This window comes from Salvelinus alpinus, chromosome 7 (genome assembly GCF_045679555.1).
Source record: "Salvelinus alpinus chromosome 7, SLU_Salpinus.1, whole genome shotgun sequence".
Lineage (NCBI taxonomy): Eukaryota > Metazoa > Chordata > Actinopteri > Salmoniformes > Salmonidae > Salvelinus > Salvelinus alpinus.
This window is the reverse complement of record NC_092092.1, coordinates 74908639-74935869: the sequence shown is the minus strand read 5'-3', so window position 1 is coordinate 74935869 and position 27231 is coordinate 74908639. Positions and strand designations below refer to the sequence as shown.

Here is a 27231-nt window from a genome sequence, read left to right as displayed (position 1 = left end):
AATTGATCAAACTTTGTCTGAGACAAGCCATTGTCCTACAGTATCTGGGTTTAATTACTCTGCTCTTCATATACCTTAATCAGATCTATTCAACCCCACCGTGTGGGTGTCTGTAGGGCTGCACTGTGTGGGTGTCTGTAGGGCTGTACTGTGTGGGTGTCTGTAGGGCTGCACTGTGTGGGTGTCTGTAGGGCTGCACTGTGTGGGTGTCTAGGGCTGCACTGTGTGGGTGTCTGTAGGGCTGCACTGTGTGGGTGTCTGTAGGGCTGCACTGTGTGGGTGTCTGTAGGGCTGCACTGTGTGGGTGTCTGTAGGGCTGCACTGTGTGGGTGTCTGTCTCAGCAGGTTCCAAGGCCATCTAAAGTTGTCACTAAATTGGTATTAAGTGAAATAAACACTTAAATAGAAAACTGTAATCAACTGTTTTAATGCCGTAGATAAAAGGATCATGGGACAATCAAATCAAACAAAAACATTTTCTCAAGGCTCTTTTCGTTGGTGATGCGTCACTTTTTCTTTTTATACATTTGCATAAACTAGTGTTTTTATTTTATGTAACAATCCCACATTACAGAAGATCTCAGAACAATTGTAATAAGTAGAAAAAAATGAAACCAGAGAAAGAATAAAACAACACCCTAAGGACATCATCTCTTAGAAAAAGAGTTACATTTTGGTCGTTTCCAGCAGGTAAAGCCTCAGCTCAGACAGAAGGCTACTGTGTGTTTATCTGTGCCGGGTTCGGGGCAATTCCATTTGAGTCAATTTAGAAAGTAAACTACATTCAACAGTTTCCTTATGAAAAGCATTGAAGAAAACTGGAATTTCAGTGTACTTCCAGAATTGACCCGAACTCCTGGAAGAGAACATAGCTCTGAAACAGAGGAGTCTAGTTTACATGTGAGGTACTCGCTGACCTTGTAAAATGGTCATGACTTCCACATGTACCCATTTCCTATATAGTGCACTACATTTGACCCAAGTCCTAAGGGCTCTGGTCGGAAGTAGTGCACTATAAAGTGTATAGGGTGCCATATGAGATGTACGACCCCCCCCCCCTCCTAGGAGAGAAATCCTCTCCTAGACCTGCACTGTCTGAGAAACCTCTCCTTCAGAGATCCACTCCGGGGTGAATTTTCCCCCAAGTACAGAGCTAGGATCAACTTCCCCACCCACAATCCTAACCTAAACCATCAGTGGAGGAAAATGCAAAAATGACCCAAGATCAGCATCTAGGGACATCTTCCCCCCTATTCCACGAGGGTCCCAGGGGACAGAGGGAGCAGTAAGAACCACACATACATACTGTGCTGTAGACTAACAGTAACTGTCATGAACACTATAGTTGTATCGTCTCTCCGTCTGTCTCCTGTAAGTTATAATGAAGGAAAAAGGCCTCCGTCGTACAGGCACCATGTGCTGTACTTAAAGAACACAGCCCACCAGGAGGTTGTTCCTACATCTACTGATTATCTTATTTGGATGCAAGGAAAAAAAAGATTAGTTCTTTAAAAAATATATACCCATAAGAAAGGCCACAAAGGAGATCTGTGTTATCGTTACCACAGCTTCTTCAATTAACAACTTTCAATCATTTCTCATTCATTCACTTATTAAATCCATCCATCAATAAACGATTGATTGATTTGTTAAGTCTAATATTGAACAGAAACTCCACATTTGGAGTGTGGAACGCTGTTATATAAAGTAGGTATTAAAGACCAGCGCCATGGCAATGTAGCGTGCCATAGCAACGTCTTGATTGACATCTGGTTCCGTCCAATTGACACCCACCTCTTCACGGCATCATCATATCATAATCAAGTACTCAATAATTTATTTGTCTGTCGCACCAGTAATATTTACAGTTGTAGGGAAGGGACATGTCGAGATAACCTGACATTCTAAAAGAGATGGATGGGGAGTTAATGGGGTGGGATTATCATAGAAAACTATATTTTTGCTACTCTGGACAATTAACTGATTAAGTAAAACAAAACCCCCACTGACATTCTCTTGAAGTTTCATCTGGACAATTCCATGGTAACAGAATGGTGCTTTAAAATGCAATACAAACAAAAAACTATTATTGAGAAGTTAAACAAACCATACAAGTTTAAAAGCCGTCCTGGTGCATAGAATTGTCTGGGTTGTTTAACTTTGCAATCATTGGTTTTTGTTTGGCATACATTTTAAAGTGAAACATCTCTGCATTATTCTGGCACCGTGTTTTTTGCTCTCAGTTGTTCTCTCTGATTCAGACCTGAACAGCACACAACCATTACTGTACTGAATACACTCTAAAAGGTACTTGATTGCAAGTTCCAACTGATTAAAAGACACATACAATCATGTATATTCATGTCTCTATATATCACTTAAAGGAAAGAAACAGGAAATGGAGGGGTGGCAGTCAGTATTTGATATTTGACAACATTCAAGTACTCTTTGTTTGCAGCTCTTTACAATCCTTCATGGACAGTCTGTTGGATGGAGAGAAACAGAAACACCCCTCTCCTTCTCTTCCCTCACTTCCTGAAGTTGCCGAAATCCGCGAAGGCGTCCACTCCTTGCTTGGGCTGCTGCTGTACCATGCCAGAGCCCATAGACATGGCTGGCATCCTCATCCCCATGGTCATGTTAGCCTGGGGCATAGCACCCATGTTCATGCCCATCCCCATCATGCCCTGGCTGGGGGCCATGCCCATCCCCATCATGCCCTGGCTGGGGGCCATGCCCATCCCAGCACCGGGGGCCATGCCCATCCCAGCACCGGGGTACATCATGGGAGTTGTAGGGGTTCTGATGGGAGAGGGGGCGAGGCCCATGCCGGCGAATCCCTGGGAGAGCATGTTGACAGGTGGGAGGGGCTGGACTCCTAGAAGAAAGAAACAGGAAGAAGTGGAGTCAGAAAAGAGCATGACCTCACATGCACACACAGGTTCACACACACTCCACACTGAACAAGTAGTCCCAAGCATCCTTCTATTCCACACTGAACAAGTAGTCCCAAGCATCCTTCTATTCCACACTGAACAAGTAGTCCCAAGCATCCTTCTATTCCACACTGAACAAGTAGTCCCAAGCATCCATCTATTCCACACTGAACAAGTAGTCCCAAGCATCCTTCTATTCCATTCTGACTGAACCTAAAGCCTTTTGAATTGTCTTGTGACCATCCTGATTAAAAGGAAGAAAGTCCCGCACGCTGAGGATCTTGGATACTCCACAAACAGTTGTATGGATCTCAATCCAACGTGTCGGTCAACAGACATTCAGCAGCGTTTTAAACCCCCTCCAGACAAACACAGTACTATTTCTATCCCAGTCTATACTACAACCCTGTAGGCTCACCTTGGAGTGTTTTGAGGGTGGGCTGGGCAGGTTTGGGGGGCTGCACGCCGGGTGCCAGGAAGTCCAGACTGATATTGACCGAGGAGTCAGACCAGGTGGAGGGGATCGCTGACCCCATTGAACCCTGGGTACCCAGCATGACTTGCTGCTGCTGCTGGGGCTGCAACGGACCGCTCATCACCTGGAAGGGCTGAGGGGGGGGGGAGAGAGAGAGAGAGCGAGAGAATTTGGTAGCAAGTTCCAATAGATAGTAATGTTAAGGTACCTATATAATGGTGAAATATGAAGGTTGAACTACAGTCTCTATAGTAACCTACATAAAAACACATCCCATCTAACCAGAATGAACCGGTTGGGAAGGGGCAGGTTTGATTCATCTGCAAAACTAAGCTTGTCTTTTTTAAAATAGGTCAGGTTTTTAACATGCAAATATCTATGTCAACACAACCTCGTATTAGATTGAATGGTTTTCTGACTCAAACTGGTTCCTTCTCATTGTGTGCATTTTTGTCCCTAGGCAAGGAGGACCATGTGCAGACCTTGGCTCTCTGCTCTCTCGTGTCTGTCCCGCTAAACCACAGCAGTTACTGTCACTCCTCTCATTAACAGTGCATCAGGCACAATAAAGACAATTTACAATGTGAATTCATTTACTGTTTGTGTGTACCATGTCTGTCCTATATTCTTACCAGTGATGTAGACTGTGGCATGGTACTGGTCACGTTCTGTGTGCTGGTCATATTGAAGGTGAGGCTCTGAGAGGCAGAGAGAGACTGAGTCTGGACCGGACCCATCAGATCAAACAGGTCAGCTGAGGCTGGTGCCGGGGCAGAGCTGGCCGACAGAGCCCCAAACAGGTCAGTGTTGCTAGGGGCCAGAGGCTGGGCGAAAGGGGTGGGGACGGGGGCCTGGCCGTCAGGGAAAGCATTCCAGTCCCCAAAATCACTGTTCCCACTAGAGGCTGGAGAGGAGAAAAGAGAGGAATAAGGTTATAGTGGACTTAAATCTCTCACACACACATGTTAGCAGGCTCCACGTGGCCAGACCTCCTCCCCTCCATCTCTCAGAATATTCTAGTGCTGTCTAAACTCACCATGGACTGTGGAGAGGCCGACAGAGGCAGCAGGAGAAGAAAAGTCAGCAAATCCTCCTATCAGGTCTGGAAAGAGACATACCATTTGATTTGTATTTGTCACATATTTAACAGATGTTATTGCAGGTGTAGCTAAAGGCTTGTGTTCCTAGCTCCAACAGTGCAGTAATATCTAACTAAAGGCTTGTGTTCCTAGCTCCAACAGTGCAGTAATATCTAACTAAAGGCTTGTGTTCCTAGCTCCAACAGTGCAGTAATATCTAACACACACAAATCCAAAAGTAAAATATAACTAAGAAATATATAAACAGTAGGACGAGCTATGTCGGAGTGGCATTGACAAGAATACAGTATATACATATGAAATGAGTAAAACAGTAAGTGACCATAAAACACATAATGATTGAGATGTGACAGTTTCCAGTGACCAGCCCAGAGACCAGATGTGACGCTGAAGGGAAAAGGAACCCATAGAATTATAGCTGATCAAACCCCCCCCCCCCCCCCACGATGTCCCGTAACTACACTACCGGCCCCCACGATGTCCCGTAACTACACTACCGGCCCCCACGATGTCCCGTAACTACACTACCGGCCCCCACGATGTCCCGTAACTACACTACCGGCCCCCACGATGTCCCGTAACTACACTACCGGCCCCCACGATGTCCCGTAACTACACTACCGGCCCCCACGATGTCCCGTAACTACACTACCGGCCCCCACGATGTCCCGTAACTACACTACCGGCCCCCACGATGTCCCGTAACTACACTACCGGCCCCCACGATGTCCCGTAACTACACTACCGGCCCCCACGATGTCCCGTAACTACACTACCGGCCCCCACGATGTCCCGTAACTACACTACCGGCCCCCACGATGTCCCGTAACTACACTACCGGCCCCCACGATGTCCCGTAACTACACTACCGGCCCCCACGATGTCCCGTAACTACACTACCGGCCCCCACGATGTCCCGTAACTACACTACCGGCCCCCACGATGTCCCGTAACTACACTACCGGCCCCCACGATGTCCCGTAACTACACTACCGGCCCCCACGATGTCCCGTAACTACACTACCGGCCCCCACGATGTCCCGTAACTACACTACCGGCCCCCACGATGTCCCGTAACTACACTACCGGCCCCCACGATGTCCCGTAACTACACTACCGGCCCCCACGATGTCCCGTAACTACACTACCGGCCCCCACGATGTCCCGTAACTACACTACCGGCCCCCACGATGTCCCGTAACTACACTACCGGCCCCCCAACCCTCCATGATATCTTCTCAGTGTGTAGTTACCGGTGGCTGCTGCAGGCTGGCTGGGTCCTGTATCTACCATGAATAGGTCAGCCAGACCACTACTGGAGGACTGGGGTGCTGCTGCAGACGGAGTCTGGAACAGAGAGGAGGAGAGGAGAGATGTGAGTAGACAGAGGGAGCGAGACTGCACTGTCCACCGTTAACACCAGATAGCAGCAATAAGCTAGAGTGGACCAGCGTGGCCTGAATGTGCACGGACGCACGTGCACACACACCTGTTTGGCGGAGGTATCGGGACTCTTGTCTCCTGTGTAGTGGGCCGCAGCTCCCAGGGACACAGTTTTGGACGGAACCCCGCCTCTCTTCCTGGTTGCTGTGGTTTCTGTTGCCTGAACGATCTGGACACTCTTGGTCGTCACGGTTTCCTCCTCGTCTTTGAACACCGACCTCCCAGACTGGCCGTTCCGTGACGGGCGACTTCGCTCCTCCTCGTTGTCACTACGGAGACCAGAGAGGACGCAAACCAGGTGAAAAAGACGACAATTTGTTTTGGGGATAGTTCAATTAAAATAGTGTGACTAAAGTATGACAGAACATCAGGATGTTGACATACTGTAATATATGTGGACGACAGCGGGTAGCTCTAACATACCGTAATATGATATGAGGACGACAGCGGGTAGCTCTAACATACCGTAATATGATATGAGGACGACAGCGGGTAGCTCTAACATACCGTAATATGATATGAGGACGACAGCGGGTAGCTCTAACATACCGTAATATGATATGAGGAGGACAGCGGGTAGCTCTAACATACCGTAATATGATATGAGGAGGACAGCGGGTAGCTCTAACATACCGTAATATGATATGAGGAGGACAGCGGGTAGCTCTAACATACCGTAATATGATATGAGGAGGACAGCGGGTAGCTCTAACATACCGTAATATGATATGAGGAGGACAGCGGGTAGCTCTAACATACCGTAATATGATATGAGGAGGACAGCGGGTAGCTCTAACATACCGTAATATGATATGAGGACGACAGCGGGTAGCTCTAACATACTGTAATATGATATGAGGAGGACAGCGGGTAGCTCTAACATACCGCAATATGATATGAGGAGGACAGCGGGTAGCTCTAACATACCGCAATATGATATGAGGAGGACAGCGGGTAGCTCTAACATACCGTAATATGATATGAGGACAGCGGGTAGCTCTAACATACCGTAATATGATATGAGGAGGACAGCGGGTAGCTCTAACATACCGTAATATGATATGAGGACAGCGGGTAGCTCTAACATACCGTAATATGATATGAGGAGGACAGCGGGTAGCTCTAACATACCGTAATATGATATGAGGACGACAGCGGGTAGCTCTAACATACCGTAATATGATATGAGGATAGCGGGTAGCTCTAACTTCTCCCTGTACCTCAGTATTCCCCCCCCTCTCTATTTGAGTCATTCATTTCCTTCCTCTTTCTCTCAATCTCACCCAGTTGAACTCTTCTCTCTCCTAACCTGAATCATGTCTGGTGAGTCGTCCCTCTCCTAACCTGAATCATCTGTCTGGTGTGTCGTCTCTTTCCTAACCTGAATCATCTGTCTGGTGTGTCGTCTCTTTCCTAACCTGAATCGGTCTGGTGAATCGTCTCTGCTCTGCTTCCTGAACTTGTTGATTGTGTCATCGATGGTGCTGCCGATCTTATCACTGATCTCCCCCAGTTTCTCACTGAAGGGGAACTGGCCTCCGTCTCTCTTCCAGTCCTCATCCCACTTCCCTCTGCTGCTTCCCTCATTACCGCCAGAGCTGCTGGAGTCATACCGATCACCCGCTGGGGGGAGGGGGGAATAGACAGAGAGAGAAAGAGTGAGAGAACAGTGAGTTTGTGTTAGTGGCCAATAAGATCAGAAGACACTCCAATGTATACTGTGCATTTGGAAAGAATTCAGACCCCTTGGCTTTATCCACATTTTGTTACAGCTGAAATTGATTTAAAAAATAAATAAAAATAAATCATTCATTCAATCTACACACAATACCCCATTCAACTGTTTCTACAACTTGGAGTCCACCTGTGGTAATTTCAATTGATTGGAAATGATATGGAAAGGCACACACCTGTCTATATAAGTTCCTACAGTTGACAGTGTATGTCAGATCAAAAACCAAGCCATGAAGTCGAAGGAATTGTCTGTCGATCTCCGATACAGGATTGTGTCGAGGCACAGATCTGGGGAAGGGTAACAAAATATTTCTGCAGCATTGAAGGTCCCCAAGAACACAGTGGCCTCCATTTTTAAATGGAAGACGTTCCTAGAGCTGGCCACCCGGCCAAACTGAGCAAAGGGGGGAGAAGGGCCTTGGTCAGAGAGGTGACCAAGAACCTGATGGTCACTCTGACAGAGCTCCAGAGTTCCTCTGTGGAGATGGGATAACCTTCCAGAAGGACAACCATCTCTGCAGCACTCAGACCGTTATGGTAGTGTGGCCAGACGGAAGCCACTCCTCAGTAAAAGGCACATGACAGCCCGCTTGGAGTCCTAAAGCACTCAGACCATGAGAAACAAGATTCTCTGGTCTGATGAAACCAATATTTAATTATTTGGCCTGAATGCCAAGTGTCACGTCTGGAAGAAACCTGGCACCATCCCTATGGTGAAGCATGGTGGTGGCAGCATCATGCTGTGGGGATGTTTTTCAATGGCAGGGACTGAGAGACTAGTCAGGATCGAGGGAAAGATGAACAGAGCAAATCCTTGATGAAAACCTGCTCCAGAGCGCTCAGAACCTCAGACTGGGGCGAAGGTTCACCTTCCAACAGGACAACAACCCAAAATACACAGCCAAGACAACGCAGCAGTGGCTTTGGGACCAGTCTCTGAATGTCCTTGAGTGGCCCAGCCAGAGCCCAGACTTGAACCCGATCGAACATCTCTGGAGAGACCTGAAAATAGCTCCCCCAATACTGTATCTGCTGAATCCTCCCCCCATACTGTCAGAGGACTTACTGTATCTGCTGAATCCTCCCCCAATACTCCATCTGCTGAATCCTCCCCCAATACTGTATCTGCTGAACCCTCCCCCAATACTGTCAGAGGACTTACTGTATCTGCTGAACCCTCCCCCAGTACTGTCAGAGGACTTACTGTATCTGCTGAACCCTCCCCCAGTACTGTCAGAGGACTTACTGTATCTGCTGAACCCTCCCCCAATACTGTCAGAGGACTTACTGTATCTGCTGAACCCTCCCCCAGTACTGTCAGAGGACTTACTGTATCTGCTGAACCCTCCCCCAATACTGTCAGAGGACTTACTGTATCTGCTGAACCCTCCCCCAGTACTGTCAGAGGACTTACTGTATCTGCTGAACCCTCCCCCCATACTGTCAGAGGACTTACTGTATCTGCTGAACCCTCCCCCCGTACTGTCAGAGGACTTACTGTATCTGCTGAACCCTCCCCCAATACTGTCAGAGGACTTAGTGTATCTGCTGAACCCTCCTCCAATACTGTCAGAGGACTTACTGTATCTTCTGAACCCTCCTCCAATACTGTCAGAGGACTTACTGAACCCTCCCCCAATACTGTCAGAGGACTTACTGTATCTGCTGAACCCTCCCCCAGTACTGTCAGAGGACTTACTGAACCCTCCCCCCATACTGTCAGAGGACTTACTGTATCTGCTGAATCCTCCCCCCATACTGTCAGAGGACTTACTGTATCTGCTGAACCCTCCCCCAGTACTGTCAGAGGACTTACTGTATCTGCTGAACCCTCCCCCAATACTGTCAGAGGACTTACTGTATCTGCTGAACCCTCCCCCAATACTGTCAGAGGACTTACTGTATCTGCTGAACCCTCCCCCAATACTGTCAGAGGACTTACTGTATCTGCTGAACCCTCCCCCAGTACTGTCAGAGGACTTACTGTATCTGCTGAACCCTCCCCCAATACTGTCAGAGGACTTACTGTATCTGCTGAACCCTCCCCCCATACTGTCAAAGGACTTACTGTATCTGCTGAACCCTCCTCTAATACTGTCAGAGGACTTACTGTATCTGCTGAACCCTCCCCCCATACTGTCAAAGGACTTACTGTATCTGCTGAACCCTCCTCTAATACTGTCAGAGGACTTACTGTATCTGCTGAACCCTCCCCCCATACTGTCAGAGGACTTACTGTATCTGCTGAACCCTCCTCCAATACTGTCAGAGGACTTACTGTATCTGCTGAACCCTCCAATACTGTCAGAGGACTTACTGTATCTGCTGAACCCTCCCCCAGTACTGTCAGAGGACTTACTCTATCTGCTGAACCCTCCCCCAATACTGTCAGAGGACTTACTGTATCTGCTGAACCCTCCTCCAGTACTGTCAGAGGACTTACTGTATCTGCTGAACCCTCCCCCAATACTGTCAGAGGACTTACTGTATCTGCTGAACCCTCCTCCAGTACTGTCAGAGGACTTACTGTATCTGCTGAACCCTCCTCCAATACTGTCAGAGGACTTACTGTATCTGCTGAACCCTTCTCCAGTACTGTCAGAGGACTTACTGTATCTGCTGAACCCTCCTCCAATACTGTCAGAGGACTTACTGTATCTGCTGAACCCTCCTCCAATACTGTCAGAGGACTTACTGTATCTGCTGAACCCTCCTCCAATACTGTCAGAGGACACGCCGATGTATTTGTCTTTGTTCTTCTTTGCCTTCTTCCTCTCCTCTCTCAGTCTATCATCATCCTGGATCAGATCCACCATCTCCTTCACCTTCTGACGTACGTTCACTCCCTGGTCCTTACCGTTCTCATCTACACAGAGGGAGAGTAGCTGAAGGTTATTGGCAAGCTGTTAGTGTTCCATTCCCCTATAAACATATGCCTTCTCAACGTGTAGGAAGCTGATCAGTGTAATCATAATGTCAGGTGGGACAACATGTTTTGAGAAGACAAAATGCAGAAGTGTCCACAGTACTGTGTGAAAAAAAAAAAAAAAAAACTATCCGTCTGGGTTCACAAGGCTATATGGTGGTAAGGGGAGTGATTTACCTTTCACTTTGTCTGCTTTAGGGCAGAGCAGTGTGTGGTGGAGCTGGTTGTGGTTAAAGCAGTTCTTAGTGCTCCATCTCTTCCTGCATGCTACAACACCGACTGAACACTAGCCCTTTTGTCTGGTTCTAAACTAACATCTCATTACAAACTCGCACACTGGTGTACAGAGGTGTACTGAGGACAGACAACAAACATTTAACACAGATTCTACACTACAGTCAAGAGAGAGAGACAGCCATAGACTCGGGATTCTGTTTCTCTAGTGTCAGCCAGAGAGATTACTTGCCTACGAAGTGGTAGCTCTCCAGAGATCGTAGGTCGTAGATGTGCTCTCTGGCGCTGGTGACAACTCTCTCTGAACCGTTCCTGATGAGGTGGGACAACAACAGCAGAGACTGGGGGAGAAGAGATGGAAAACTATTGTTAGAACTGCTTATGATGGCCCCCTCGGTCATTTTTATGACAGGTCATAGTGTCAACCGTTTCTGATGATCTGGGGGCAACAACAGAGACTGGGAGAGCAGACCTCGGCCCTGGAGGTCTGGAGTGGAATAGCCATGGTTTATGTCTTGGTTGTAAAAAGAAAGGAAGTCACACTATGCTGTCAACCTAACCAAGGTTTACCATTACAATGTTGAGCGCACATAGTGTCCAAAACATTAGGAACACCTGCTCTTTCCATGACAGACTGACCAGGTGAAGATATGATCCCTTATTGATGTCACTTGTTCAATCCACTTCAATCAGTGTAGATGAAGGGGAGGAGACAGGTTACAGAAGGATTTTTAAGCCTTGAGACATGGATTGTGTGTGTGTGTGTGTGTGTGTAAAAAGATTGAAGTGCCTTTGAAGGGGGTATGGTAGTAGGTGCCGGGTGCACCGCTTTGAGTGTGTCAAGAACTGCAACGCTGATACATACAGTTTCCTGTATGTATCAAGAATGGTCCACCATCCAAAGGACATCCAGCCAACTGTGGGAAGAATTGGAGTCAACAATGTAGAGTCCAAGCGTCGACAAATTGAGGGTGTTCTGAGGGCAAAAGGGGGCGGTGCAACTCAATATTAGGAAGGTGTTCCTAATGTTTTGTCCACTCAGTGTATATACAGGGAGTGACTTACTTTCTGTCTTTATCTACAGTTTATTCAGCACCTCTACAAACATTTTGGGGTGTGGGTCAGCTCATGCTTTTTACCAGACGATGACAGGTTGTCATGCTTATGACAGGTTATAGCTCCTCTCTGACCTTGTAGACCCTTCTCCAGTTCTTCTTGTTGTCCCGGAGCATCCTGTTCCACATCATGTTTATCACCTCAGGAAACTGCTCATACATAAACGTACATCTGAGGAGAGAGAGAGAGAAAGAAAGAGAAAGAAAGAGAGAGTAAGAAAGAGAAAGAGACACACGGAGCAAGAGGTGTACAGGAGTTAGTCTACATGGCAACATGATTCAATCCAAGTAGAACGTTGCAGATACTGTATAAAGGTTGTTGTAATCTAACGTGTGTGTGTGTGTGTGTGTGTGTGTGTGTGTGTGTGTGTGTGTGTGTGTGTGTGAGAGAGAGAACAGCGCCCCTACCTGGAAATCTCTGCCATCTGCTGTCCTGAAGGTCCCCAGGGGTCATCGTTGGTGGCCTCCCTCACCTTAGTCTCCACCTCCGAGTAGTTCATCACCACATTGGTTCTACAGGGGGAGGTAAAGGGAAGAGATATTTTAGTGGCTCTTATGAAAAGAATGGATGTCAAACAGGAGACAAAGGAGGGTTTGCACTCAATTAAGAGTTTAAAAAAATTATATAGATATTTTGTCTTAACAGAAAAGGCGCCCTAGACCGAGGCCCCCCGGACCTAGACCGAGGCCCCCCGGACCTAGACCGAGGCCCCCCGGACCCAGACCGAGGCCCCCCGGACCTAGACCGAGGCCCCCCGGACCTAGACCGAGGCCCCCCGGACCTAGACCGAGGCCCCCCGGACCTAGACCGAGGCCCCCCGGACCTAGACCGAGGCCCCCCGGACCTAGCTTTGGACAGCCTATTTACGGTAACGGTCAACACACACAGCCTCTATTTACAGGAAACGGTTCTTTCCAACTGTTTCTCCAGGAACAGAGTCAAATAACCCTCATGATATAATGTGGTCCTGTGTGGCTCAGTTGGTAGAGCATGGCGCTTGCTACTCCAAGGAGAGTGGGTTCGATGCCCGCTGGGGGCACCCATACGTAAAATGGATGCACGCATGCCTAAGTTGATGGGTAAAACTGTCTTCTAAATGGCATATATTATTATTAAATGATTATAACATAACCGATCTCTCTCAGAGAGTCAAAGGTAAACACAACGCTGACACGGGACAGAAGTACTCTGAAGACATGGTGTGTGTGTGTGTGTGTGTGTACACTATGACAATCGTCGCAGTCAGGGAAAACCTGTTCGGCAGGAGAGAAGACAGAGACAGAAAGGGAGAAGAGAGAGTAGAGCAGAGGGGACAGAAGAGAGAGAGTAGAGCAGAGGGGACAGAAGAGAGAGAGTAGAGCAGAGGGGACAGAAGAGAGAGAGAGTAGAGCAGAGGGGACAGAAGAGAGAGAGAGTAGAGCAGGGGGGACAGAAGAGAGAGAGAGTAGAGCAGGGGGGACAGAAGAGAGAGAGAGTAGAGCAGAGGGGACAGAAGAGAGAGAGAGTAGAGCAGAGGGGACAGAAGAGAGAGAGAGTAGAGCAGAGGGGACAGAAGAGAGAGAGAGTAGAGCAGAGGGGACAGAAGAGAGAGAGAGTAGAGCAGAGGGGACAGAAGAGAGAGAGAGTAGAGCAGGGGGGACAGAAGAGAGTAGAGCAGGGGGGACAGGAGAGAGTAGAGCAGGGGGGACAGAAGAGAGAGAGAGTAGAGCAGAGGGGACAGAAGAGAGAGAGTAGAGCAGAGGGGACAGAAGAGAGAGAGTAGAGCAAGGGGGACAGAAGAGAGAGAGTAGAACAGGGGGGACAGAAGAGAGAGAGTAGAGCAGGGGGGACAGAAGAGAGAGAGTAGAGCAAAGGGGACAGAAGAGAGAGAGTAGAGCAGAGGGGACAGAAGAGAGAGAGTAGAGCAGAGGGGACAGAAGAGAGAGAGTAGAACAGGGGGGACAGAAGAGAGAGAGTAGAGCAGGGGGGACAGAAGAGAGAGAGTAGAGCAAGGGGGACAGAAGAGAGAGAGTAGAGCAGAGGGGACAGAAGAGAGAGAGTAGAGCAGAGGGGACAGAAGAGAGAGAGTAGAGCAGGGGGGACAGAAGAGAGAGAGTAGAGCAGGGGGGACAGAAGAGAGAGAGAGTAGAGCAGAGGGGACAGAAGAGAGAGAGAGTAGAGCAGAGGGGACAGAAGAGAGAGAGAGTAGAGCAGAGGGGACAGAAGAGAGAGAGAGTAGAGCAGAGGGGACAGAAGAGAGAGAGAGTAGAGCAGAGGGGACAGAAGAGAGAGAGAGTAGAGCAGAGGGGACAGAAGAGAGAGAGTAGAGCAGAGGGGACAGAAGAGAGAGAGAGTAGAGCAGGGGGGACAGAAGAGAGAGAGTAGAGCAGGGGGGACAGAAGAGAGAGAGAGTAGAGCAGGGGGGACAGAAGAGAGAGAGAGTAGAGCAGGGGGGACAGAAGAGAGAGAGAGTAGAGCAGAGGGGACAGAAGAGAGAGAGAGTAGAGCAGAGGGGACAGAAGAGAGAGAGAGTAGAGCAGAGGGGACAGAAGAGAGAGAGAGTAGAGCAGAGGGGACAGAAGAGAGAGAGAGTAGAGCAGAGGGGACAGAAGAGAGAGAGAGTAGAGCAGAGGGGACAGAAGAGAGAGAGAGTAGAGCAGAGGGGACAGAAGAGAGAGAGAGTAGAGCAGAGGGGACAGAAGAGAGAGAGAGTAGAGCAGAGGGGACAGAAGAGAGAGAGAGTAGAGCAGAGGGGACAGAAGAGAGAGAGAGTAGAGCAGAGGGGACAGAAGAGAGAGAGAGTAGAGCAGAGGGGACAGAAGAGAGAGAGAGTAGAGCAGAGGGGACAGAAGAGAGAGAGAGTAGAGCAGAGGGGACAGAAGAGAGAGAGAGTAGAGCAGAGGGGACAGAAGAGAGAGAGAGTAGAGCAGAGGGGACAGAAGAGAGAGAGAGTAGAGCAGAGGGGACAGAAGAGAGAGAGAGTAGAGCAGAGGGGACAGAAGAGAGAGAGAGTAGAGCAGAGGGGACAGAAGAGAGAGAGAGTAGAGCAGAGGGGACAGAAGAGAGAGAGAGTAGAGCAGAGGGGACAGAAGAGAGAGAGAGTAGAGCAGAGGGGACAGAAGAGAGAGAGTAGAGCAGAGGGGACAGAAGAGAGAGAGAGTAGAGCAGAGGGGACAGAAGAGAGAGAGAGTAGAGCAGAGGGGACAGAAGAGAGAGAGAGTAGAGCAGAGGGGACAGAAGAGAGAGAGAGTAGAGCAGAGGGGACAGAAGAGAGAGAGAGTAGAGCAGAGGGGACAGAAGAGAGAGAGAGTAGAGCAGAGGGGACAGAAGAGAGAGAGAGTAGAGCAGAGGGGACAGAAGAGAGAGAGAGTAGAGCAGAGGGGACAGAAGAGAGAGAGAGTAGAGCAGAGGGGACAGAAGAGAGAGAGAGTAGAGCAGAGGGGACAGAAGAGAGAGAGAGTAGAGCAGAGGGGACAGAAGAGAGAGAGAGTAGAGCAGAGGGGACAGAAGAGAGAGAGAGTAGAGCAGAGGGGACAGAAGAGAGAGAGAGTAGAGCAGAGGGGACAGAAGAGAGAGAGAGTAGAGCAGAGGGGACAGAAGAGAGAGAGAGTAGAGCAGAGGGGACAGAAGAGAGAGAGAGTAGAGCAGAGGGGACAGAAGAGAGAGAGAGTAGAGCAGAGGGGACAGAAGAGAGAGAGAGTAGAGCAGAGGGGACAGAAGAGAGAGAGAGTAGAGCAGAGGGGACAGAAGAGAGAGAGTAGAGCAGAGGGGACAGAAGAGAGAGAGTAGAGCAGAGGGGACAGAAGAGAGAGAGTAGAGCAGAGGGGACAGAAGAGAGAGAGTAGAGCAGAGGGGACAGAAGAGAGAGAGTAGAGCAAAGGGGACAGAAGAGAGAGAGTAGAGCAGAGGGGACAGAAGAGAGAGAGTAGAGCAGAGGGGACAGAAGAGAGAGAGTAGAGCAGAGGGGACAGAAGAGAGAGAGTAGAGCAAAGGGGACAGAAGAGAGAGAGTAGAGCAAAGGGGACAGAAGAGAGAGAGTAGAGCAGAGGGGACAGAAGAGAGAGAGTAGAGCAGAGGGGACAGAAGAGAGAGAGTGGAGCAGAGGGGACAGAAGAGAGAGAGTAGAGCAGAGGGGACAGAAGAGAGAGAGTAGAGCAGAGGGGACAGAAGAGAGAGAGTAGAGCAGAGGGGACAGAAGAGAGAGAGTAGAGCAGAGGGGACAGAAGAGAGAGAGTAGAGCAGAGGGGACAGAAGAGAGAGAGTAGAGCAAAGGGGACAGAAGAGAGAGAGTAGAGCAGAGGGGACAGAAGAGAGAGAGAGTAGAGCAGAGGGGACAGAAGAGAGAGAGTAGAGCAGAGGGGACAGAAGAGAGAGAGTAGAGCAAAGGGGACAGTAGAGAGAGAGTAGAGCAGAGGGGACAGAAGAGAGAGAGTAGAGCAGAGGGGACAGAAGAGAGAGAGTAGAGCAGAGGGGACAGAAGAGAGAGAGTAGAGCAGAGGGGACAGTAGAGAGAGAGTAGAGCAGAGGGGACAGAAGAGAGAGAGTAGAGCAAAGGGGACAGAAGAGAGAGAGTAGAGCAGAGGGGACAGAAGAGAGAGAGTAGAGCAGAGGGGACAGAAGAGAGAGAGTAGAGCAGAGGGGACAGAAGAGAGAGAGTAGAGCAGAGGGGACAGAAGAGAGAGAGTAGAGCAGAGGGGACAGAAGAGAGAGAGTAGAGCAGAGGGGACAGAAGAGAGAGAGTAGAGCAAAGGGGACAGAAGAGAGAGAGTAGAGCAAAGGGGACAGAAGAGAGAGAGTAGAGCAGAGGGGACAGAAGAGAGAGAGTAGAGCAGAGGGGACAGAAGAGAGAGAGTGGAGCAGAGGGGACAGAAGAGAGAGAGTAGAGCAGAGGGGACAGAAGAGAGAGAGTAGAGCAGAGGGGACAGAAGAGAGAGAGTAGAGCAGAGGGGACAGAAGAGAGAGAGTAGAGCAGAGGGGACAGAAGAGAGAGAGTAGAGCAGAGGGGACAGAAGAGAGAGAGTAGAGCAAAGGGGACAGAAGAGAGAGAGTAGAGCAGAGGGGACAGAAGAGAGAGAGAGTAGAGCAGAGGGGACAGAAGAGAGAGAGTAGAGCAGAGGGGACAGAAGAGAGAGAGTAGAGCAAAGGGGACAGTAGAGAGAGAGTAGAGCAGAGGGGACAGAAGAGAGAGAGTAGAGCAGAGGGGACAGAAGAGAGAGAGTAGAGCAGAGGGGACAGAAGAGAGAGAGTAGAGCAGAGGGGACAGTAGAGAGAGAGTAGAGCAGAGGGGACAGAAGAGAGAGAGTAGAGCAAAGGGGACAGAAGAGAGAGAGTAGAGCAGAGGGGACAGAAGAGAGAGAGTAGAGCAGAGGGGACAGAAGAGAGAGAGTAGAGCAGAGGGGACAGAAGAGAGAGAGTAGAGCAGAGGGGACAGAAGAGAGAGAGTAGAGCAGAGGGGACAGAAGAGAGAGAGTAGAGCAGAGGGGACAGAAGAGAGAGAGTAGAGCAGAGGGGACAGAAGAGAGAGAGTAGAGCAGAGGGGACAGAAGAGAGAGAGTAGAGCAGAGGGGACAGAAGAGAGAGAGTAGAGCAGAGGGGACAGAAGAGAGAGAGTAGAGCAGAGGGGACAGAAGAGAGAGAGTAGAGCAGAGGGGACAGAAGAGAGAGAGTAGAGCAGAGGGGACAGAAGAGAGAGAGTAGAGCAGAGGGGACAGAAGAGAGAGAGTAGAGCAGAGGGGACAGAAGAGAGAGAGTAGAGCAGAGGGGACAGAAGAGAGAGAGTAGAGCAGAGGGGACAGAAGAGAGAGAGTAGAGCAGAGGGGACAGAAGAGAGAGAGTAGAGCAGAGGGGACAGAAGAGAGAGAGTAGAGCAGAGGGGACAGAAGAGAGAGAGTAGAGCAGAGGGGACAGAAGAGAGAGAGTAGAGCAGAGGGGACAGAAGAGAGAGAGTAGAGCAGAGGGGACAGAAGAGAGAGAGTAGAGCAGAGGGGACAGAAGAGAGAGAGTAGAGCAGAGGGGACAGAAGAGAGAGAGTAGAGCAGAGGGGACAGAAGAGAGAGAGTAGAGCAGAGGGGACAGAAGAGAGAGAGTAGAGCAGAGGGGACAGAAGAGAGAGAGTAGAGCAGAGGGGACAGAAGAGAGAGAGTAGAGCAGAGGGGACAGAAGAGAGAGAGTAGAGCAGAGGGGACAGAAGAGAGAGAGTAGAGCAGAGGGGACAGAAGAGAGAGAGTAGAGCAGAGGGGACAGAAGAGAGAGAGTAGAGCAGAGGGGACAGAAGAGAGAGAGTAGAGCAAAGGGGACAGAAGAGAGAGAGTAGAGCAGAGGGGACAGAAGAGAGAGAGTAGAGCAGAGGGGACAGAAGAGAGAGAGTGGAGCAGAGGGGACAGAAGAGAGAGAGTAGAGCAGAGGGGACAGAAGAGAGAGAGTAGAGCAGAGGGGACAGAAGAGAGAGAGTAGAGCAGAGGGGACAGAAGAGAGAGAGTAGAGCAGAGGGGACAGAAGAGAGAGAGTAGAGCAAAGGGGACAGAAGAGAGAGAGTAGAGCAGAGGGGACAGAAGAGAGAGAGAGTAGAGCAGAGGGGACAGAAGAGAGAGAGTAGAGCAGAGGGGACAGAAGAGAGAGAGTAGAGCAGAGGGGACAGAAGAGAGAGAGTAGAGCAGAGGGGACAGTAGAGAGAGAGTAGAGCAGAGGGGACAGAAGAGAGAGAGTAGAGCAGAGGGGACAGAAGAGAGAGAGTAGAGCAGAGGGGACAGAAGAGAGAGAGTAGAGCAGAGGGGACAGAAGAGAGAGAGTAGAGCAAAGGGGACAGAAGAGAGAGAGTAGAGCAAAGGGGACAGAAGAGAGAGAGTAGAGCAGAGGGGACAGAAGAGAGAGAGTAGAGCAGAGGGGACAGAAGAGAGAGAGTAGAGCAGAGGGGACAGAAGAGAGAGAGTAGAGCAGAGGGGACAGAAGAGAGAGAGTAGAGCAGAGGGGACAGAAGAGAGAGAGTAGAGCAGAGGGGACAGAAGAGAGAGAGAGTAGAGCAGAGGGGACAGAAGAGAGAGAGAGTAGAGCAGAGGGGACAGAAGAGAGAGAGAGTAGAGCAGAGGGGACAGAAGAGAGAGAGAGTAGAGCAAAGGGGACAGAAGAGAGAGAGTAGAGCAGAGGGGACAGAAGAGAGAGAGTAGAGCAGAGGGGACAGAAGAGAGAGAGTAGAGCAGAGGGGACAGAAGAGAGAGAGTAGAGCAGAGGGGACAGAAGAGAGAGAGTAGAGCAGAGGGGACAGAAGAGAGAGAGTAGAGCAGAGGGGACAGAAGAGAGAGAGTAGAGCAGAGGGGACAGAAGAGAGAGAGTAGAGCAGAGGGGACAGAAGAGAGAGAGTAGAGCAGAGGGGACAGAAGAGAGAGAGTAGAGCAGAGGGGACAGAAGAGAGAGAGTAGAGCAGAGGGGACAGAAGAGAGAGAGTAGAGCAGAGGGGACAGAAGAGAGAGAGTAGAGCAGAGGGGACAGAAGAGAGAGAGTAGAGCAGAGGGGACAGAAGAGAGAGAGTAGAGCAGAGGGGACAGAAGAGAGAGAGTAGAGCAGAGGGGACAGAAGAGAGAGAGTAGAGCAGAGGGGACAGAAGAGAGAGAGTAGAGCAGAGGGGACAGAAGAGAGAGAGAGTAGAGCAGAGGGGACAGAAGAGAGAGAGTAGAGCAGAGGGGACAGAAGAGAGAGAGTAGAGCAGAGGGGACAGAAGAGAGAGAGTAGAGCAGAGGGGACAGAAGAGAGAGAGTAGAGCAGAGGGGACAGAAGAGAGAGAGTAGAGCAGAGGGGACAGAAGAGAGAGAGTAGAGCAGAGGGGACAGAAGAGAGAGAGTAGAGCAAAGGGGACAGAAGAGAGAGAGTAGAGCAGAGGGGACAGAAGAGAGAGAGTAGAGCAGAGGGGACAGAAGAGAGAGAGTAGAGCAGAGGGGACAGAAGAGAGAGAGTAGAGCAGAGGGGACAGAAGAGAGAGAGTAGAGCAGAGGGGACAGAAGAGAGAGAGTAGAGCAGAGGGGACAGAAGAGAGAGAGTAGAGCAGAGGGGACAGAAGAGAGAGAGTAGAGCAAAGGGGACAGAAGAGAGAGAGTAGAGCAGAGGGGACAGAAGAGAGAGAGTAGAGCAGAGGGGACAGAAGAGAGAGAGTGGAGCAGAGGGGACAGAAGAGAGAGAGTAGAGCAGAGGGGACAGAAGAGAGAGAGTAGAGCAGAGGGGACAGAAGAGAGAGAGTAGAGCAGAGGGGACAGAAGAGAGAGAGTAGAGCAGAGGGGACAGAAGAGAGAGAGTAGAGCAAAGGGGACAGAAGAGAGAGAGTAGAGCAGAGGGGACAGAAGAGAGAGAGAGTAGAGCAGAGGGGACAGAAGAGAGAGAGTAGAGCAGAGGGGACAGAAGAGAGAGAGTAGAGCAGAGGGGACAGTAGAGAGAGAGTAGAGCAGAGGGGACAGAAGAGAGAGAGTAGAGCAGAGGGGACAGAAGAGAGAGAGTAGAGCAGAGGGGACAGAAGAGAGAGAGTAGAGCAGAGGGGACAGAAGAGAGAGAGTAGAGCAGAGGGGACAGAAGAGAGAGAGTAGAGCAAAGGGGACAGAAGAGAGAGAGTAGAGCAGAGGGGACAGAAGAGAGAGAGTAGAGCAGAGGGGACAGAAGAGAGAGAGTAGAGCAGAGGGGACAGAAGAGAGAGAGTAGAGCAGAGGGGACAGAAGAGAGAGAGTAGAGCAGAGGGGACAGAAGAGAGAGAGTAGAGCAGAGGGGACAGAAGAGAGAGAGTAGAGCAGAGGGGACAGAAGAGAGAGAGTAGAGCAGAGGGGACAGAAGAGAGAGAGAGTAGAGCAGAGGGGACAGAAGAGAGAGAGAGTAGAGCAGAGGGGACAGAAGAGAGAGAGTAGAGCAGAGGGGACAGAAGAGAGAGAGAGTAGAGCAGAGGGGACAGAAGAGAGAGAGTAGAGCAGAGGGGACAGAAGAGAGAGAGTAGAGCAGAGGGGACAGAAGAGAGCAATGAAGGTTAAGTGCTTTGCTGAAGGGCACCAACAGTCGGCTTGGGGATTCACACTAGCGACCTTTCGGTTACTGGCCCAACGCTCTTAACCAGACAGACAGGCAGACCAAGACAGACACTGAGAGAAAACCTAGGTGGAGTGGGTGGTGGGTGTGGTCGTGAGAGAGACAAGGTGTGTGTTTTTTTGGTGAATGAAGGGTGGGTCGCCTCAAGCAGCGTAGTATCAATGTCTCTGCTACACCTATGGTCCATAGAGACTGACTATAGTGTATACTTGACCCACTATCACAGTAGTTTCATACGGTTCCACTGGTTATCCAGTTCTCCAGGCTTCTATGTAAATGTGTAAACAAACACAAGCAGAATCAGTTATTACCCTCCACCACAACACCCACAACAACACCCACACCCTCCATCACACCCACAACACCCACAACAACACCCACACCCTCCATCACACCCACAACACCCACACCCTCCACAACAACACCCACACCCTCCACAACAACACCCTCAACCTCCTTGCACAAGAAACTTAACAAGGTCAAGCAGGTTTAGTGACCTGAAAAACTCCACTAAGCACGAGCGTTACCAATCAAGGACAGCTGCAGCAATGGAATGCAGTTCATTTTGTAGCCTAACTGTGAAAGCAAACCACAGAGAAATAGGTCTAGATCGAGCACCGATATTCAACACATAGGCTGAGGCCTAGCATAGACTACAATAAGCATACAGCTACCCAGAACAAAGATTATCCACAGTATATACGGACTTCCTCTCAGCTCAGACACAACCCCATGGAGCAGGACTCAGCTCAGACACAACCCCATGGAGCAGGACTCAGCTCAGACACAACCCCATGGAGCAGGACTCAGCTCAGACACAACCCCATGGAGCAGGACTCAGCTCAGACACAACCCCATGGAGCAGGACTCAGCTCAGACACAACCCCATGGAGCAGGACTCAGCTCAGACACAACCCCATGGAGCAGGACTCAGCTCAGACACAACCCCATGGAGCAGGACTCAGCTCAGACACAACCCCATGGAGCAGGACTCAGCTCAGACACAACCCCATGGAGCAGGACTCAGCTCAGACACAACCCCATGGAGCAGGACTCAGCTCTGACACAACCCCATGGAGCAGGACTCAGCTCAGACACAACCCCATGGAGCAGGACTCAGCTCTGACACAACCCCATGGAGCAAGACTCAGCTCTGACACAACCCCATGGAGTAAGACGCAGGAGGCAGTAAAATGTCAGTTTTTCCCTGCCTTATGGCTAAAGTTTTAATTTAGAGAGGGTAAGCTGATCTTAGATCTGTGCCTACAACTTCTACCCAGAGCTAGGAGAAGGTGCATAGACTTAGCGTTGCAGAGGGCTGAAGGCATAGAGCAGGTAAAGGGGTACCTCCCCTCACTGGCCCCTCCTCTCACTGGCCCCTCCTCTCACTGGCCCCTGCCACATCACCCCCGGCCCCCTTCCCCTCACTGTCAAACAGACAGAGCAGCATTGACAGACAGCTGAGAGGACACGCCCTGCGCGGTTCTGGAGCCAGAGCCTAAAGTACTGTAGTTGGAGCCAGAGCCTAAAGTACTGCAGTTGACAGTGATGTTTGTAATCAAAGTTATATATAGCATGGCTCTAAAAGACTGGGAAACAGCTAGTTGGTGCAAACAGCTATTCAAATAGCCTATGAGTTGTTAAATAGAGTGTAGCATGTCTGCCTACAGGCCTTTATAAGGTTGTTCACTATGTTTCATAAAGTTTAGACCACATTGTGTGTACTATCCAGCCCAATACTGTAGTTATACAATATTGGTTTTCCTCTCTGTGCCTTGTGTGACTGGATTACCATAATGCCATATTTGCTTGCAACTTTACAATCAAATTTGATTTGTCACACTTCTCAACAATGCAGAGAGAGAAAAAAAATAGAGAAATAAAACAGGTAAACAATAAGAGTAAAAGTGTTCCCTGACCGGGAATCAATAGGATCATTATTACCGTCATGTTTGCATGGGTGACGCCACAGGCAGTACCATACAGGCAGTACCATACAGGCAGTACCATACAGGCAGTACCATACAGGCAGTACCATACAGGCAGTACCATACAGGCAGTACCATACAGGCAGTACCATACAGGCAGTACCATACAGCAGTATCATACAGGCAGTACCATACAGCAGTACCATACAGGCAGTACCATACAGGCAGTACCATACAGCAGTACCATACAGGCAGTACCATACAGCAGTACCATACAGGCAGTACCATACAGGCAGTACCATACAGGCAGTACCATACAGGCAGTACCATACAGGCAGTACCATACAGGCAGTACCATACAGAGGGAGTGATATAGCCAAGCACTTACACAAGACAGATAGCAAGTCTACTGAGAGGAGAGAACTACCTCTGGCTCACATTATCAACTTGCTCAAATGGAAGCCTCTGATCTTCTCTGTGTGTGCATGTAGGTGTGTGTGTGTGTGTGTGTGTGTGTGTGTGTGTGTAATCGCACAATATGGCAAAGGCTTCTGTTTCGTTGCAAGTCTGTCTAATGCACACACCCATTTCCTTCATCCTGTGACAAGTCCAAATAAAGTCTTTAGGACAATTTATTCAGTATTGTATCAATTTGTCCATGTGACAGCCGGGAGGACTTGGAAACAAGAATTGCCAGTTTCTTCATTCAGTTTTAGGCCTCTAGATAACCTTCACAGTGAGCCAGCATTCAGACAGCTGTTTCAAGGAGATTCCCTGTTGCTTTTGCGGAATAGACCTCCACTGATGGGTGTTGCCCACTCACTCACAACGTCTCCACTCAAGGCCCGTAGAACTCTGGACCTCGTTTCTCATAGCGTTCAGATTGTTGGAACCTTCTTACGACCAGTCTTTAGTAGCCAAGGTGCTTCCCAGAGCTTTCCTTAGTAACATGGCTCTTAAAAACCGGTGTACATCTACGAGGGATCCAGACCAATTGTAGAGCAGCCAAAGTGCATCGTTAGATACTTTTTTGCCCATCCATTAGATACTTTATTCACAGAACACCTCTGCAAAACATAGAATCTAGATCAGAACAAAGTTGACTACAAAGTTGCAAAAGTATTTGCAATTGTTTTTGCAAACAAGTGAAAGACAAAATGATGCTTCAAATGAAACCCGAGATGACTTCATTAAAAAAATAGCAGCTACATGGGGTTAGAAAGGCTATTTCATGTTCAATTAAATGAGTTCCATTTTGCAACTAAGCTACTGTCAAATTTTTGCCTCAATGTGTTATGATGTGTGACAACATGTGCCCAATCTGTCATTGAATTCATTATTATTGGGTAAGCATAATATGTCACCTCAATAGTGTATTTGAAGCAATAGGTGGTAATATCTCTCTAGGAGCTTATCCGTCATCAGTATTGTGGAATAATTTGAATGTTAAGGTAAAATTTGAATGGAGAAATCTGATCAGAGATAAGTGCAGTTCTTTGGATCCTATTAGTATCAACACATGGCTTAGTGACACACTTAGTGACCGTTCTCTCTACGTGCGTGTTTGGGAAACACTTAAAAAGTTGGCTCATAAATAATGACTCATCAGGTATGATCATTGTAATGCTTAAGTTAAATTGCAACTGGGAAACAAGGCCCGGGTCCTCTACAACACAGCAGCACACTAAAACCACTGACTTCAATACAACAGGGAGGGAACAGAGTCCCAACTCTACTTCCTTCACCCATTACAGCGCAAAGCCCAGTCCTCTTCCTGCTTGCTCTTTCTCTCCCATTATCGGCCTCCTTCTCTTCCTGACCCTCTCTCTGTACCTCTGCCCCCCTCTCTCTCTCTGAAGAGGTCACCCAGTAGGGGAGACTAGCAGAGGGGACTTGACTTTTAGCAGGAATGCATTCTTGGACAGGAACTGTGTGCTCCTGCTGTTGCCACAGCTTGCCAAACCAGCCGTTAAAGCTTTTGAAGTGGAGATTGCGCAATCCCACTACTTCCCATAGCTCTACAGTAGGCCTGTGTGTGTGTTGCATGGCCTCTCAGGTCATTACTCAGCAGGGACGAGGACAGTAAATTATACAAGAGGAGGACAAAAGACAACAATAAGCCGGTTAAACCAGGTGTGGCTCTCGCTCAGAGGTGGAAACATTCAGCCATTCATTCAAGACTTCAGTTTCAATCTCTACTGAAAGCGACTGTACAGGTTTAGGCTAATGTTTAGGCTAGTGTAGGGTGTACTATCCAAGGTAGTGTAGGGTGTGTCCCAAATGCCACCAGTATTTATACTTGCACATCCTCATCTGCACATACATCACTCCAGTGTAAATTTCTAAATTGTAATTACTTTTCCACTATTGGCCTATTTATTGCCTTATCTCCTCACTTCATTTGCACACACGGTATACATATTTTTCTATTGCGTTATTGCCTGTATGTTTGTTTATACCATGTGTAACTCTGTTGTTTTTGTCACACTGCTTTGCTTCATCTTGGCCAGGTCGCAGTCGTAAATGAGAACTTGTTCTCAACTGGCCTACCTGGTTAAATAAAAGTGTTTCTTTTTTTTATTTTAATAATGGACTTTATTTTGAATCCAGATACTCTGGCTAATAAGGCAGTGACAGCAATATCTTCACAGCACAACTGTATGCAGCGTGACATTGCCTCTTAATTGTGCAATCTATTGTTGCATTCAGCAAGTCATTGTTTATCACAGAGTTATACATTACAACACTCAGTCACTGTGGTTGATAATTGTCTGGGCTCCACCTTTCTGCCTCTGCATGCCAGGCACATTCATTTTGCAAATGCAAAAGGCCCATATCAGACATACACTACAGTCAAATATATTGTACTTGTTTCGATAATTTAGCCTATAGTATACTTAAGCAATGAGGCCCGAGGAGGTGTGGTATATGGCCAATATACCACGACTATGGGCTGAATTAAGCGCGACGCAACACGGAGTGCCTGGATACAGCCCTTAGCCGTGGTATATTGGCCATATATCACAAACCCTCACGGTTCCTTATTGTTATTATAAACTGGTTACCAACGTAATTAAAGCAGTACAAATAAATGTTCTGTTATACCCGTGGTATACCACGGCTGTAAGGGCTCGAACCACCCAGTTTATAATAAGAAGTATAGAGGTAGCTAGGCAGAAGTTGAGAGTTATCCAGGTATTCTATGTTTACTTGGATCATCCTATACTTGTAAAAAAAAAAAAAACGAATACATTCTAGTCAAGTCAACTGAGCTGTGGCAGTTTTGATAGACCTGTGACATGAGAAAAGCTAAATGTCCTGGTTGTTATGCTAGATACTGTCACACCCGTTAGTTGGATTGTCAGAATACATCCAGTTAGCATTCAAGGCCTTTGCCACAACTAACAGTAGCTACAATTACAAACAAATGTACCCTCACGTAAGTATACGTGTGTTTTTTGATCTGGCTAACTACCTCGCTCAGTTGGCTAACTACCTAGTTCAGTTAGCTAGCTAACCAAAAAAATTATAATAAATGACAAGTGGCTGTCAAGCTGATAAAAAGAACATTTAAAAAAAGCCCCAAGACAACGTTAAAAATGGTCTAATGGCAATGCCGCGTAAAAAAAAAACGGGAACTCTGAAAATATGAGGTCAAATCATGACGTCACTGATCTTCAGGTCGAAAAGTCGGGGCTCTCGAAAGAGGCCCGAGATGGATAGAGTTCCTGTTAATCGATTTTCCCAGTCGGCGCTCGTTTTTTGCCTGTTCCCGTTTTTTTTGGAACACACAAAAAACGGAGATAATCCGAATTCCCATTTGTTTTTAACCCAGCATAATTTACGCTAGGTAATTAGCTAACTAGCTAACGTTAGCCATCTCAACTTTCTAAGGCAGTAAACGCGGCTAGAAAGTTGAGTTATCAATCGCTCGTCGGATAGTTCAAGACGAGAATAAAATGGGAATATAGTCGAATGGCAAAAAAATTGAATTTGTCCTGTGTTTGACTGTCACAACTTTCTATTGAAGCTAGCTGGCTAACTAGCTTCCTGCTGCTACGTGACGTCAAAGTGTTGGGTACGTGTCTCTTTCAAATAGGTAAACTCAAGAGTTTAGCTCGGATAGAGTGAAAATACTTACGCTTTATCAACCAATTCCCGGACTTTCCACATGTTCATCATTTTGGCTCTCTACAGCGGGGCTGTCCGCCTCAGTAACCTGTATTCCAAGCTCTCAAAACCCGATAGAGCGGAGCACTGTCACCGAAATCAAACCTTGAACCAAAGACAGTATACAGTATTTCTT

The 27231-nt window shown here is 48.6% G+C and overlaps 1 protein-coding gene across 3 annotated transcripts; it reads right to left on the bottom strand.

The window, feature by feature from the left end:
* Nucleotides 1–411: 411 nt before the first annotated feature.
* On the bottom strand, nucleotides 412–27231 carry LOC139581659 (clathrin interactor 1-like). 3 transcript variants are annotated; one of them, XM_071411652.1, is made up of 12 exons: nucleotides 27067–27231; nucleotides 12372–12476; nucleotides 12039–12135; nucleotides 11081–11189; nucleotides 10384–10554; nucleotides 7373–7577; nucleotides 6001–6223; nucleotides 5765–5858; nucleotides 4448–4513; nucleotides 4044–4315; nucleotides 3355–3544; nucleotides 412–2878 (listed from the first exon to the last, which is right to left on the bottom strand). In XM_071411652.1, exons 1-12 carry the CDS (start codon nucleotides 27105–27107, stop codon nucleotides 2529–2531), a joined length of 1923 nt encoding a protein of 640 aa, XP_071267753.1. In that variant the 5' UTR covers nucleotides 27108–27231; the 3' UTR covers nucleotides 412–2528. The 3 variants fall into 3 exon arrangements, with proteins under 3 accessions (XP_071267753.1, XP_071267755.1, XP_071267754.1); XM_071411654.1 differs by lacking the exons at nucleotides 10384–10554; nucleotides 11081–11189; nucleotides 12039–12135; nucleotides 12372–12476; nucleotides 27067–27231 and adding an exon at nucleotides 9229–9460; XM_071411653.1 differs by lacking the exons at nucleotides 10384–10554; nucleotides 11081–11189; nucleotides 12039–12135; nucleotides 12372–12476; nucleotides 27067–27231 and adding an exon at nucleotides 8809–9142.